General features: G+C 56.2%; 1 protein-coding gene across 1 annotated transcript in view; it reads left to right on the forward strand.

Annotated features, from left to right (window-relative positions):
• Positions 1-14,138, forward strand: part of LOC144952362 (adhesion G protein-coupled receptor L2-like) — a 220,879-nt gene that overhangs the window by 168,274 nt on the left and 38,467 nt on the right. The window contains 7 exon segments of the mRNA XM_078882747.1: positions 2,220-2,323; positions 3,085-3,270; positions 6,131-6,169; positions 9,234-9,417; positions 10,934-11,140; positions 11,672-11,874; positions 13,346-13,519. Of these exon segments, the coding sequence (XP_078738873.1) occupies positions 2,220-2,323; positions 3,085-3,270; positions 6,131-6,169; positions 9,234-9,417; positions 10,934-11,140; positions 11,672-11,874; positions 13,346-13,519 (1,097 nt within the window).

The raw sequence follows: 14,138 nt of genomic DNA on the forward strand, positions 1-14,138 counted from the left end.
TTCGTGGCGGGCTAACGACGCGCGTTGACGCTTACGCGATCTAATCCAAACGAACTGGAAACCTTTACTGCGAATTGTATTGGTCGCGAAAGCCTACGTGTCAAAGCCCGCATACGTGCAACCTGAAAACGATGCCGAGACCCAAAAGAAAAGCAACCCCCGCTGCAGACTTTTTCCCGGGTTTCACCGCGCGTCGCCGTCGGAAATTCCATAGGATTAAAAATTTGGCACGGTGAGAGGAATTTGATGCACGGAATGTTTTGAGTTTTATGTTGTCCGAGTGAGGCGTGGTGTGTGTGTGTGTGCGTTTGTGAGTGTTTGCGTGTAGGTGTGTTTTTGTGAATGTGTGTTTGTCTGTGTGTTTGTATTTATGAATGCGAGTGTACATTTGTACGTGCGTATGTGTGGGGAGCGGTAGTGTAGCGGGTAGCACTACGCTGCGCTACGAATCCGGCGGCTCCAGTTGGTTTCCCGCTCACGGCCAACACCGGTGACGATTATCTGAACCGGTCCTGAGGCCTCCTCCCCTAGGTCGACTCAGCCTCAATTGAGTACCCGGTGCAGTGTGTAAACATCGCAACTGGGGGAGACAAAGGAGGTTGGGCGTGGTGCTGATCACCCACCAGCCCCCCCCCCCCCCCCTTGTGCCTTACCGGCCATCATAGGTACTCGGTTGCCCCGAAATTCTATTATGACGACACACGAGGGATCTCTGTAGGTGTGTGTGCAATGTGTGTGTATATTCTTGGTTCTTTCGGTGAAGTCACGTAGAAGGGAAAGAATGAAATAAAATAAATGTGCAATATTTTTATTATTTTATTACTTCCCTTCTTCGTGACTTTTACCGAAAGAACCAATAATATGAATCCCTGCAGTCACGAAAGCTTTCAATCGAAATATGTGCGTAGTGAGCGGTGGCGCACGCTGCGTTTACAAACCTAAGGCGGCCAGCCAAGGCTGGCATCAGTGGCGAGTGGCGCTTGAACTCGTCTTGGGCCTACTCAGCCTTCAATGAGTACCTGGTGTGGTGTATGTACTTCCTCTCCAATGGCCTATCTAGGCTACACGGGGATCTTTGTCTTTGTGTGTGTGTGTGAACGTGTGTGCTCACAACAACAAGCGGAGCGCCGGGTGGCTAATGCACAGCAAGTTGGCACAGTAGGGGGCACAGGTGGTGCATCAGCCAGTCGTCTCGGTCATCTCGGTCAGTCGACCCGTGGCACCTGGGTCTGCCCCGTGACCTCCTGCCAGCGGGTCGTTCGACACTTCACGTGGCCTCAAGGTGCACATGGCCTGGCACAAGCGTCGTGGTGACGTCACCTTCATTTAGTGGCGAATGGCGGTTGTTGTTGTTGTTGAACGTGTGTGATTGTATGCACCCGTGCGTTTTTGTGGGTGTTTGTGTACACGCCGTGTGTGTGTGCGCGTGGATAGCGCACCGCGCTTCGAACCCGGCGACCTGAATTGGATTTTTCCAGCCACGACATCAGCGGCGATTGATATATGAACGTGTCTTGGGCATCCCTTAGGTCAACTCAGACTAAAATGATTACCTATATATGCAAATGTGTATGATTGCGTATTGATTGCATGTGTAAATGTGTGTGCCTTCTTGTATATGTAAATGTGTGTGATTGCATATTGATTATATGTGAGAGTGTGTGTGTGTCTGTGTGTGATTGTAAATTCGTGTATGTTGGGGGAGCAGAAGCATCGTGGCTATGAACCCCACTCATGGCCAACATTGGTTCCGAATATATGAACCTACCCTGGGCTACACCGTGGTGTAGAGGTTGACCACCTCGCCTGGTACTCAGGAGTTCGTGGGTTCGATCCGAACCCTGACGAATGCGTATTTGAAGTTTGCATGTTTCACTCCCCGTGGCCGCATGGATTTTTCTCCGGGTCCTCCGGTTTTTCCCTCCACATTTAGAATCGTACGATAAGCCACTTCGTTGCCAGGTTGCTTCTGAAAAATGCCTATACAGCTCAGTGGGCACCTGTTAAGATAATAAATACGTTTAATAGTTGAATAGTAACATGGTAAGCTTTGTAAACAACAGCATCTGAGAAACGAAGGCGGCCGGCCGTGGTGGATGTCCACCGACCCCGCCGTGTGCCGTGCCGTCTTTCATAGCTGTTCGCCAACAGCACTTGGCCCAGCAAAGTCTGTTCAAAGGCTACACGGGGGAATCTTTGTCTTTGTGTGCACACTCCAGGCACGGCGCTCTACACCTGCGATGCCATCACGGGAGTCTGGTCTGCCCGAGGTCCCGATTTCAGCAACTGCACTTCCCCCTGGGTGAACCAAATCGCGCAACGGGTGAGCCATCGCCCCCCTGCCTCCCTCTCCCTTCCCCCGTGCGAGATATCAATCGAGTCGTCGCGGCCGTAGCGATGCCCACGACCCCATCTCGCCCACGCGCGTCAACTCGTCTCGTCCACTTCATCTCCGCGGCTGCCGTTCCGTCGCCCGGCTGTCGCCCATCGGCCGGACATAATTTCCGTCACCGAGCCCATTCGTCCACTTCGATCGAAATCGAACGCCTTGTGTGAATGATGAGAAAGCGAATCAAAATAGAAGAAAAACTGAGCCGGCTAAACGATAAGGGATGGCAAACCTGATACAGCCACACTTTCAGCTCTAGTCTGAGCTGGTGGTCTAGACAAGGCTGAGAGCATCGCACGTGCACCTGCGTGCACGTCACGGTGGTCACGTGATCTGCACGCAAGGCATGATGGGAGTCGTGCCTTCGTTTTGTGAGCGGCACACCTTCGTGTGCTGTTATTTTTACCCATTGCTTGTCTTAACAGTCAATACTTGTTCTAACAGCCAATACTTGTTCTAATCGTCAATACTTGTTCTAACAGTCAATACTCGTCTTCTGAGTCATTACTTTTCTTAACAGGCAATATGACGGTGTCTCTAATTTGCATTTGCTCCCCGATCACTCCGTCTGTATGCCTGATCGTGATCCCAGCAAATCGATTATTTAATTAGATAACTCTTGTCCCCCCCCCCCCCCCCCACCGTTGTCCCTCACCGTTCCGTCCTCCCTCTCCCCCCCCCGCCACGTCGCTCAGATCAAGAGCCGCGAGAACGCCGCCACGGTGGCGAGCGACCTGGCGCGGCAGACGCGCGACCCCGTGTACGCGGGCGACGTGAGCTCCTCGGTGAAGCTCATGGAGCAGCTGGTGGACATCCTGGACGCGCAGCTGCTCGAGCTGACGCCCACCGAGAAGGAGTCGTCCACACGCACCTTCAACAAGGTACCCGGCCGCATCCCGGGATCCACACGCCGCTCGGCTTGGGGTCGTTGTGACGTTTAGAGCGCGGAGTGGCCCGAGGGAGGGTCCCGGGCATGGCCGGATATGGCCGTCAACCAAGGCTGGAAACGGTGCTGTGTATAGCACGGCACGTGACCGACAAAAACACCACCACCACCACGACGACGACGGTGATTGAAGGTCTCCTCCGTAGCTGTGCGTGAAGGGCGGGCGGGGGCCCGGATGCGGCCCGCACGTGGCCGACGGCTTCATTTTTGTGGCGGTCACGTGATGGCCTACTGTTTCAAGTAAGGGTCATCGTTTCGGTTCGTTCTAAGTCCCTTTCATCACCATAAGGGAGGGCGATGGTGGCGATGACAACGATGGACTCAGTCGATCTCCCCACCCCCCACCCCCCCCGGCCACCCAACCGGTATTTGGTTGGGGCGTCGACACGCGGCCTGGCGATTGCGAGCCGACCGCTCAAACCACGGTCATTCTTTTGAAGCCTTGACTAGGCCGAGGCCAAAATGGCGGACTCAGCGGTGCTAGTTTAGGGAAGCGTGCGGTGGTGGCGGCGGCGGCGGCGGTGGCGGTGGCGTTGCACGGTTGACTTTCTTTCCGAATGCGCCCACGCACCGGGCTGAGCGCCGAACGGTGCCCATAATTATACGGGCGGCGGCTGTCGGCTTCTAAATGTCGTTCATCACCGAGTTTAAATCTCGACGCGCGCTTATAAATCATGGAATCTGCGATGCGCGACGACAGACGGCGCCTTAATCCTATTATGGATTAATGTATCCCATTTGCGTTTATTAATCTCAACTGTAATGTAACTTTAATAGGATTTTTGCCAAAATGTGTTTTTGTTCCGTTTACGCGACTCCCTCTCGTGCAGCGTCGAGCGAGCGCTTTTTGCCGAAACGACTCGCCGCCTTGCGCCGGCGTCGCCGCCCGCTCTCACGCTGCAACGTAACGCTGTGGATAGAGCATGGCAAGAAGAATCTTTCACCCATACCGGAAGAGGGGGGAGCACCACGTGTGAACGCATCGTCTTAATTGCTGCATTATTATTATCATCAATACCCTCTGAAATGTACCGCAACGCCAACTCAAGGTCCCGATCCCCCTCCTGGGATTGCGCTGCTGCCGCCATCCATGGAATCTGACCCAGATCTGGGAAGAGCGGCTGTTTGTCCTTTCCCCCGCGCCTCCGATTGGCACGGTTGGCTACGTTAGGTGCGAATAAGTTCCACATGCATACGCACAAAGACTCGCACAGAGGCCCATCGACTCGCACAGAGACCCATAGTTCATTATCCTTTCCCCCCGCGCCTCCAATTAGCACGGTTGGTTACGTATGGTGCGAATAAGTTCCACATGCATACGCACAAAGACTCACACAGAGGCCCATCGACTCGCACAGAGACCCATAGTTTGTTGTTCTTTTCCCCCGCACCTCCGATTGGCACGGATGGCTACAATCGCCTATTTGTTCGCACGACTGGATGCGCGCATTGGTGACCGCCGCCTCTTCGGCGAACGATTCGGGGGCCGCAGTTAAATTCCGGCAAACGGAGCGAATGGGCTCCGAACAAGCGAGGAAAATCGAGCCAAACTAAAATAAAAAACCAACCAATTCGTCAGTCGAATCGTTGGGCGGAGAGCGCTCCAGTGCACTTTTCTACCCAACAGCTTGTTAGCACCAGAGCGCATCGTAACAGGAGCTGACGGTGTCAGAATCCAGCCATTTCGCGGAGAGGGGATGGCCGCGTGTCCCCCGGTACCTTCATGGGAACGGCCCCTCGCTTCGCGGACGCGCGACGAGCGTGCTCGTTTTGCCGATCCGTCTAGAGCCAAGCATTTGGCGACCATCGCAGAGGCCCACGTGGGTGACCGATGAATAATCGAACACGCGGACAAGGAGCCCAGCTTTGCACGTGAAAGCGACATGTGTTTTCGGTCCGTCGGCCGATCCGCAGGCCTCTGGACCGACGCCTCGCGGAAGATTTTGGTTCATGCGGTGAAAACTCTGGAAACCGGTTCCATCTAACTTTACTCCGTGCCGTGTTTTGGTGCGCGCCTCACGCAGTGCAGCGTGCCCCGATCCATGTTCCATGAAGAACACTCCATTCCACGTTGTGGTGCGCACCTTGCCTGTAGAGCGCACGTGCTCTGCTCCGTGTTCCATTATCCACGCTCAGTGACATGTTGTAATGCATGCATTGCACAGGCTACACGTTAGGGTGCATACATTGCATGGTGGACAGTGGCTCGCTCCATGTTCTGTTTAAAAGCCTTGTTGTGGTGGGTACCTTCCTGGGCTCCACATCACATCAATCCTGCTCCATGCTGTATTGTGGTGTGCACGTTGCATAGTGCACACAAGGCTCCACTACATGTTGCATCAAGCACGCTCCAATGCGTGTTGTTGAGCAAATGCACTGCACGCCACAGGGCTCCGCTCCCATGTTCCGTCAAGCACGCTCCGTGCCGTGTCGCGATGGGTGCTTTGTACGACACGCAGTGTTCCACTCCGTGTTCCGTCCAGCACGCTCCATGCCGTGTTGTGCAGCACACCACAGGGATCCGCTCCATGCTCCGTCGAGCACGCTCCAGGCCGCGTCGTGAAGCACACCTTGCACGGCCGGGCACGCGCATAAGAGACTCCGTGCGAGAGCGAGCTTGACAAACCGGCACGGGTCAAACGGAAACCGGGCAGCCGGCAAAAAAAAGCCCAATTGCTCGTCTGTGTGCGAGTCTGGAAATCACGTGGTGTCTTTTTATAATGCCACCCCCCCTCCTCCCCCTTACCACCCCCCCCTCCTTTTCCTTTACGCCCCCCCAATCTCTTCACTCTCAGCTAAAGATGAGGGATGGGCTCTGCCAAGCGTACATCAAGGTATCGGTATCCGCGCCGTCGGTCTACTCCGTCAAGCGGGGGGGTGGGGGGGGGTTAACAACAAACGGCGTCGGCGCACGATGTGGTTGGTGGTGGGGCTCCAGAGGTCAAGGGATCGGAATCTGAATTTTTGAGTTTTGTTACGCTGGAGGAGGAATCCGATGAGCCTATGAAGCTCTTTGACACGGACGTTACGACGACGAACAATTGCGAAAGCGCGATTGGAGTGCAAAGCGTTGGAAAAGTAGACGAATCACTTTTCTAAAGTATACGAATAAAGACTTAAACTCTTTTTATCTTCTTCTTGGTTCTTTCGGTAAAGTCACGTAGAAGGGAAATAATAAAAATAAAACATAATAAAATACAATTCTCAATTCTGGTGAGAATTGTATTTTATTATGTTTTATTATTTTATTATTTCCCTTCTACGTGACTTTACCGAAAGAACCAAGAAGATGAATCCCTGCAGTCACGAAAGCTTTAAATCGAAATTTATTAGCTTCTTTTTCAAAAGTAACCTGGCCACCAGTGATAGCTAAACGAAGCGGAAAGGCCAAACGTTCATATTCTTAGGTTTTTTCGGTAAAGTCACGTAGGTAAAAAATTAAAATTAATAAAATAAAAATAAAAATCACGACGTTTCGGAGGCAACACAAGCTTCCGGCTTGTGTTGCCTCCGAAACGTCGTTATTTTTATTTTATTTTTATTTTATTAATTTAAATTTTTTTACCTACGTGACTTTACCGAAAAAACCTAAGAATATGAATCCTTGCAGTCACGAAAGCTTAAAATCTAGAATTAGGCAAAACGTTGTTGTAGTATTTAGAGGTGGCCGCGTTTGGCTGCAATGTCAGAGCCACTGAACCACCGCCGCTGAGACCCTGGGTTCGAATCGTGGGTCCAATCGTCCCCCGCGATTTAAACCAAAGTGCGCTGCGTTTGTTTGGGGTTGCTCCTCGCCGCTTCGGGGGCCTCCGTTCATCACCCCCCACCCCCTCGCTGTCGACGGCACCGCGATCGCGTGCATGGCCCGCCGTCTCGTCTTGTCACGTCGCTGCATGGACGACGACGGCTGTGGGGCCATGACGTATGTGTGCCTTCACCACCCCCACCCCACCCCCCCAGCGCTCTCCACAGCCGTACGGAGGGGACCCTGCATCGTGATGTTTTGCATGTTTGTGTTTTGAGTTGCGTAATCTCGTCTTTTTGTTTACGCGGCTAAAAGCTTGCACGTGCGCAGGTCCGTTCCAGAGGTTTCTGGAGGCCCCGGGGGCAGATTTCCGCATGTGTGGGCCCCCTCCGCCCCCCCCCCCGTATTAGCGTTGAGCAAATTGCCCGTTTTGCTCCACCGCTCTGGGTGTGACCCTGCATGCATGCGTGCGTGCGTGCGTGCAACCTGTACACGGCAGTGTCTTGCTTGCTCGACGTTCTCGGGAAGATTCCGGAAAGCGTGCGCGCCCCCCCCCCCCCCGCTCCTCGTGGTCCTGCGGCGGTGTTTTGTGTTGTTGCTCGGGCGAGGTTTGCATGCGCTTGAGTGAGTTGTTGTTTTGTTGGCATGCACTGCGTCCTTTCTGCCGGGGGAAAACGACCGCGATGTCATCTCATCTGTTGTTTGGGCGGCACGTGACGCGGTTGTCGACTGGCACGGTTGGCGACGCACGGCGCGAGAGAAGTCCAACAGCACGCGTGCGCACGAAGCGTCCATGCGTGCGCGTGGTTGTTCTTCCTTGTCCTCGACGTGACCGGGCTTACGAATTGGACGCTTTTCGCCGCCACCGCCGATTCGATTCCATATCCCGGTGCGGCAGTTGAAACAATGGGGTCAAGTTTATTAAATACCTACCCCCCTCCTCCCCACATCACCGTCTGCCTCTGGCCAGCCCAGCGGTACAAGGCGGGCGCGCCACAATTCGCCGATTGGCAGTTCGATGGCGGTGGTGGTGGTGGTGGTGGGGGTAAAGTGTGGCTAACTTCCCACCCTCTTCCAATAAACGTGGCCTTTGTGGAAGAGTAAGCCAAATACCGTCGGGAGAGCCCGCGGTTCCGAGCCCACGAACGCTTCACAAACGAAGCTTGCGGACAGCTTCTCTCTCACGGCCTTGCGGGCTGGCGACACACAGCTTAGCAGCCCCGCTACCTTAGAGAGGTGGTCGCTCCATTAACCCCCCCCCCCCCCCCGTAGCTCCGTGTAGTTGGGGGCTTCCCCCCCCCCCCACCCTCAGCAGCGTCTCCAACAAAATGATCGCCACTACTGCCACCACTAACGTCAGAAAAATATCCCCCGTATAGCCTTAACAGGCTGTAGGGGCAAGTGCTGTTAGCGAGCACCTACGAAGGCCAGAACGGTACACAGGGGGTGGGTGGCCAGCACCACGCCCGGCCGCCGTTGTCTCCCCAGTGACGATGTTTACTACACCCCGCACCGGGTACTCATTTGAGGCTGAGTCGACCTAGGGGAGGCCCGGGACCGGTTCAGATAATCGTCACTGGTATTGGCCGTGAACGGGAATCGAACCCGGGTCGCCGGGTTCATAGCGCAGCGCGCTAACCGCTACACCACCGCTCCCCACCGTCACCACTAATGTCACCGCTACCGTCACCGCTACCGTCACCGGTCAAGCGTCATCGCTTCCCTCCCGCTTAACGATGGACCAGGAGGCGGCGAGTGAGTAACCTGCTGCGTGTGTGTGTGCTGCGTGTGTGTGTGTGTGCTGCGTGCGTGTGCTGCGTGTGTGTGTGCTGCGTGTGCTGTGTGTGTGTGTCCTGCGTGTGTCTGTGTGCTGCGTGTGTGTGTGCTGCGTGTGTGTGCTGCGTGTGTGTGTGTCCTGCGTGTGTGTGTGTGTCCTGCGTGTGTGTGTGTGCTGCGTGTGTGTGCCTGCGTGTGTGTGTGCTGTGTGCGTGTGTGCTGTGTGTGTGTGCTGTATGTGTGCTGCGTGTGTCTGTGTGCTGCGTGTGTGTGTGTGCTGCATGTGTGTGCTGTGTGCGTGTGTGCTGCGTGTGCGTGTGTGCTGCGTGCGTGCTGCCTGCGTGCGTGCGTGCGTGCCGCCCCCGGCACGGACGCAGGCGGTGGTGGAGGTGGTGAGCAACCTGCTGCGCGAGGACGCCGTGTGGGCGTGGCGCGACATGAACGGCACGGAGCGAGCGCACACCGCCACGCTGCTCGCCGACTCGGTGGAGGAGGCGGCGTTTGTGCTGGCCGACCACCTCCTGCACCCCGACAACGTCACCGTCGCCGCCGACAACGTCGGTACGTGGCAGAGGTCGCAACCGGGTACCCGATACCCGTACCCTACCCGATACCCGAATACCCGTTTGCGACCCTGGTGCGGCCGGGCACGGAGCGAGCGCACACCGCCACGCTGCTCGCCGACTCGGTGGAGGAGGCGGCGTTTGTGCTGGCCGACCACCTCCTGCACCCCGACAACGTCACCGTCGCCGCCGACAACGTCGGTACGTGGCAGAGGTCGCAACCGGGTACCCGATACCCGTACCCTACCCGATACCCGAATACCCGTTTGCGACCCTGGTGCGGCCGGGTACAGGTAGGCCGTGAGTCACTGAAGACGGAAGCTTGTGTTGCCTCCGAAACGTCGTGATTTTTATTTTATTTTTATTTTACTTTTATTTTACTTTTATTAATTTAAATTTTTTACCTACGTGACTTTACCAAAAAAACCTAAGAATATGGTGAGTCACCGTTTGTCACTCATCTCCCAATGTCTTGTCTCTTCTCACAATTCAAGTTCCTAGAATCAACCCACCCGCGCCTGCAACAGGGCTTTATCCCAGAGGTCGCAATCGGGTACCCGATACCCGTACCCTACCCGATACCTGGCTACCCGTACCCGGCCGGGTATCGGGTAGGGTACGGGTACCCGTTTGCGACCCTGATGCGGCCGGGTACGGGTAAGGAATCAAAACCCGTTTGTGACCTCTGGTACGTGGGGTGGGGGGAGCGGTGCCCAGGGTCGCGCGCTGACATGGGGCGGCCGTCTCGCGGGGGGGGGGTCAAGGGTCAGCGCGGGAGCCGGTGAGGGTTGTGTTGAGGTGGCCGAGTGGCGTGGAACGGGGGGGGGGGCGGTGGGGTTGAAGATGGTGAGCCGGCGCTGCTGAGTTCCGTCTGTTCGGCTTGGGGATTAAAGCGGGGCGCGAGCCCTGGTCAAGTAAAAAAAAAAATGGCCCAAAGTATGCTGATAAACCCTTTCACGTTCCGAGACATCTTCAAGTTTTAGGGTGGGAGATCACCGCCGATTCTCGGAACATGCACGCGGCTCTGCGTTGAATTAGCTTTTAAAGACGCCGTTAATCACCGCAGAGAACTGTAGCGACACGACCACCGCCACTCGACGATAACTGGCGCCCAAACTGTGCCACACGGCCTCTCCCGCGTGGCCTTGCGGGAGGCCTCGGTACGTCTTCCGACCTGAAGACGTCCACGTACGTCATCGCAACGAAATCGGAAGAAAAATTGAAGATGTTGACGTACGTCAACGGATTGGAAAAGGGTTCAACCGGCATCTCAAGCGCAGTGAGTGGATGGTGTCAGTTCCCTCACCAACGGCTCACATGGATGATGGCTTATATAGAGGCCCATAGACTGACTCCAAACAGACACCCATAAACTGAAATGGAGTTGTGAATGAACAACAACGTGTTCATTTACGGGAATAATTTTATCGAAATCTGTCTCTGTCCTCACCCCATTTCTCCCCCCCCCCCCGCTTCCCCCCACCCACCCGCCCCCCACCCCTCCCCGTCCTCAGTGCTCACCGTGTCGGTGCTGAACACGGAGGGGCCGTTGCGGGACTTCACGTTCCCCCGCGATGAGGCGACCGAGAGGGCCGGCAATTCGGATCGCCCCGACGGCGGCGGCGGCGGCGGCGGCGGCCGTGGTGGCGCCACGACCCCGTGGCATTCTGGGAACCGCATCACGCTCACGGCAAACTCCATCAAGCTGAACAGCCGCAACGGTGAGCTGCGGGCAGAGGTCGCAACCGGGTACCCGATACCCGTACCCTACCCGATACCCGGCTACCCGGCCGGGTACGGGTACCTGTTTGCGACCCTGGTGCGGCCGGGTACGGGTACGGGTAGACCGTGAGTCACTGGTGAGTCACCGTTTGTCACTCATTTCCCAACGTCTTGTCTCTTCTCACAATTCAAGTTCCTAGAATCAACCCACCCGCGCCTGCAACATGGCTTCATCCCAGAGGTCGCAATCGGGTACGGCCGGGTACGGGTGCGGGTACCTGTTTGCGACCCTGGTGCGGCTGGGTACGGGTAAGGAACAAAACCGGTTTGCGACCTCTGGCTGCGGGGGTCACGTTCAGCGGTGCGGGGAGGGGGAGTAGGAGGAGCGGGGAGAGAGCGGAGGGAGAGCGGGGTGAGATAGGAGAGATATTCTACTGGACATCTGCTAAAAAAAAAAGAGCTTGATAGCTCATGGGATTCCTCCAACGTGAAATAAATGTTCCGAATCTTGTTGCCGTGGGCGCGCCTAGGCGTGACGAAGCTGGTGTTCACGACGTACGACAACCTGGCGCTCTTCCTGAGCACGGACAACGCGACGCTGTCGGCCAACGCGTCGCAGCAGACGAACCGCTCCCTCGTGGTCAACTCGCCCATCATCTCCGCCTCCATCAACAAGGAGTCGAACCACGTGTTCCTCAGCGAGCCCGTCGTCTTCACGCTCAAGCACAACGTGGTGAGCTCGTGGAGGGGGGGCGTGTGGGGGGGGTGGGGAGGGGGTGGGTGAGGTTGGAGTGGGGGGATGGGTGGTGGGGGTAGTGAGCTTGGGTGGGGAGGGGATGGGGTGGGAGGACTGGGGGTGGGTGGGGGGGACAGGGGGTGGGGTAGTGAGCTTGGGTGGGGTGGAGGGACTGGGGGTGGGTGGGTGTGTTGGGGGGGGGGTAGTGAGCTTGGGTGGTGGGGGGGGCACGGGCACCCGGGGTCGTCGCTTGCTCAGCTGGCAGGGTTCACAACGGTCACGTGGGAGACGCTGCTGTTGAGCACCGGGCACGGCTGAGAGATGCCTGGGTTTGGATTTCTCACCGGCGATGTCGCGATTCCACGGCGGCTAGGAAGTGGGACAGGGCCCTGCCGCCGGGACCCTGCCGAGTAACTGATGATGCTGATTCTTGTCGTGATGCTGCTGATACTGCTGCTGCTGCTGATACTGCTGCTACTGCTACTCTTGTTTCAGCTGATCTTGATACTGCTGTTATTGCTGCTGCTCCTGCAATCACTGCTGTTACCTTTGCTGCTGATGCTGCGAATATTGCCACTGCTGCTGCTGCTGCTGCATCCGATGCTTCCACTTTTACCAGCAATGCCACTGTTGGTTGATGCTGTCTCTGCCCGTGATGACGATGCTGCTGCTGCTGCTGATGATGATGATGACGCTGCTGCTGCCTGCTGCTGCTTCTGCTGCCCATGATAGTGCTGCTGCTACAGCTCATGCTGCTGCTAATGATGATGGCGCTTCTGCTGCTGCTGCTGTTGCTGCTGATGATGATAACGCTGCTCCTGCCTGCTGCTGCTTCTGCTGCCCATGATAGTGCTGCTGCTACAGCTCATGCTGCTGCTAATGATGATGGCGCTTCTGCTGCTGCTGCTGTTGCTGCTGATGATGATAACGCTGCTCCTGCCTGCTGCTGCTTCTGCTGCCCATCATAGTGCTGCTGCTACAGCTCATGCTGCTGCTAATGATGATGGCGCTTCTGCTGCTGCTGCTGTTGCTGCTGATGATGATAACGCTGCTCCTGCCTGCTGCTGCTTCTGCTGCCCATCATAGTGCTGCTGCTACAGCTCATGCTGCTGCTAATGATGATGGCGCTTCTGCTGCTGCTGCTGTTGCTGCTGATGATGATAACGCTGCTCCTGCCTGCTGCTGATGACCATGATAGTGCTGCTGCTACAGCTCACGCTGCTGCTAATGATGATGGCGCTTGCTGCTGCTGCTGATGATGATGATGGCGCTTCTGCTGCTGTTGCTGCTGATGATGATGATGGCGCTTCTTCTGCTGCTGATGATGATGATGATGGCGCTTCTGCTGCTGTTGCTGCTGATGATGACGATGCTCCCACCGCCGCTGATTCCGAGACTCTTTAAGAGCGGCCCTTGAATGACGAGCTGGGCTCCGTCCTCCCCCCTCCGCCCCCCGCCCCTCCCCCAGACGTCGGACCACTTCAGCCCCAGCTGCTCCTTCTGGAACTACTCGTCGCACACCATGAGGGGCCACTGGTCGAGCCACGGCTGCAAGCTGCTGTCCACCAACAGCACGCACACCACGTGCTCCTGCAACCACCTCACCAACTTCGCGGTGCTCATGGCAAGGCACGATATCGAGGTGCTGAGAGGGGCGGGGTGGGGGTGGGGGTGAGGGTGGTGATTGGTGGTGATGATGGTAGTGATGGTGGTGATGGTGATGATGGTGGTGGTGATGGTGGTGATGGTGATGGACGAGTGGTGTCGGTCGTGGTGATGGTGGTGATGATGGTGGTGGTGATGTTGGCGGTGGTAAAGTTTGGATGTGGTGGTGGTGAGGGTGGTGAGGGTGGTGAGGTTGGTGATGATGGTGATGGTGATGATGGTGGTGATGGTGGTGGTGATGGTGGTGATGGTGGTGATGATGGTGGTGGTGATGTTGGCGGTGGTAAAGTTTGGATGTGGTGGTGGTGAGGGTGGTTAGGTTGGTGATTGGTGGTGATGGTGATGATGGTGGTGGTGATGGTGGTGATGATGGTGGTGGTGATGTTGGCGGTGGTAAAGTTTGGATGTGGTGGTGGTGAGGGTGGTGATTGGAGGTGATGATGGTGATGTTGGTGATGGTAAAGTTTGGATGAGGTGGTGGTGGTGGTGAGTGGTGAGGGTGGTGAGGTTGGTGATGTTGGTGGTGGTAAACTTTGGATGAGGTGGTGGTGAGGGTGGTGATTGGAGGTGATGGTGGTGATGTTGGTGGTGGTAAA

Source organism: Lampetra fluviatilis, chromosome 3, assembly GCF_964198595.1.
Source record: "Lampetra fluviatilis chromosome 3, kcLamFluv1.1, whole genome shotgun sequence".
Classification (NCBI taxonomy): domain Eukaryota; kingdom Metazoa; phylum Chordata; class Hyperoartia; order Petromyzontiformes; family Petromyzontidae; genus Lampetra; species Lampetra fluviatilis.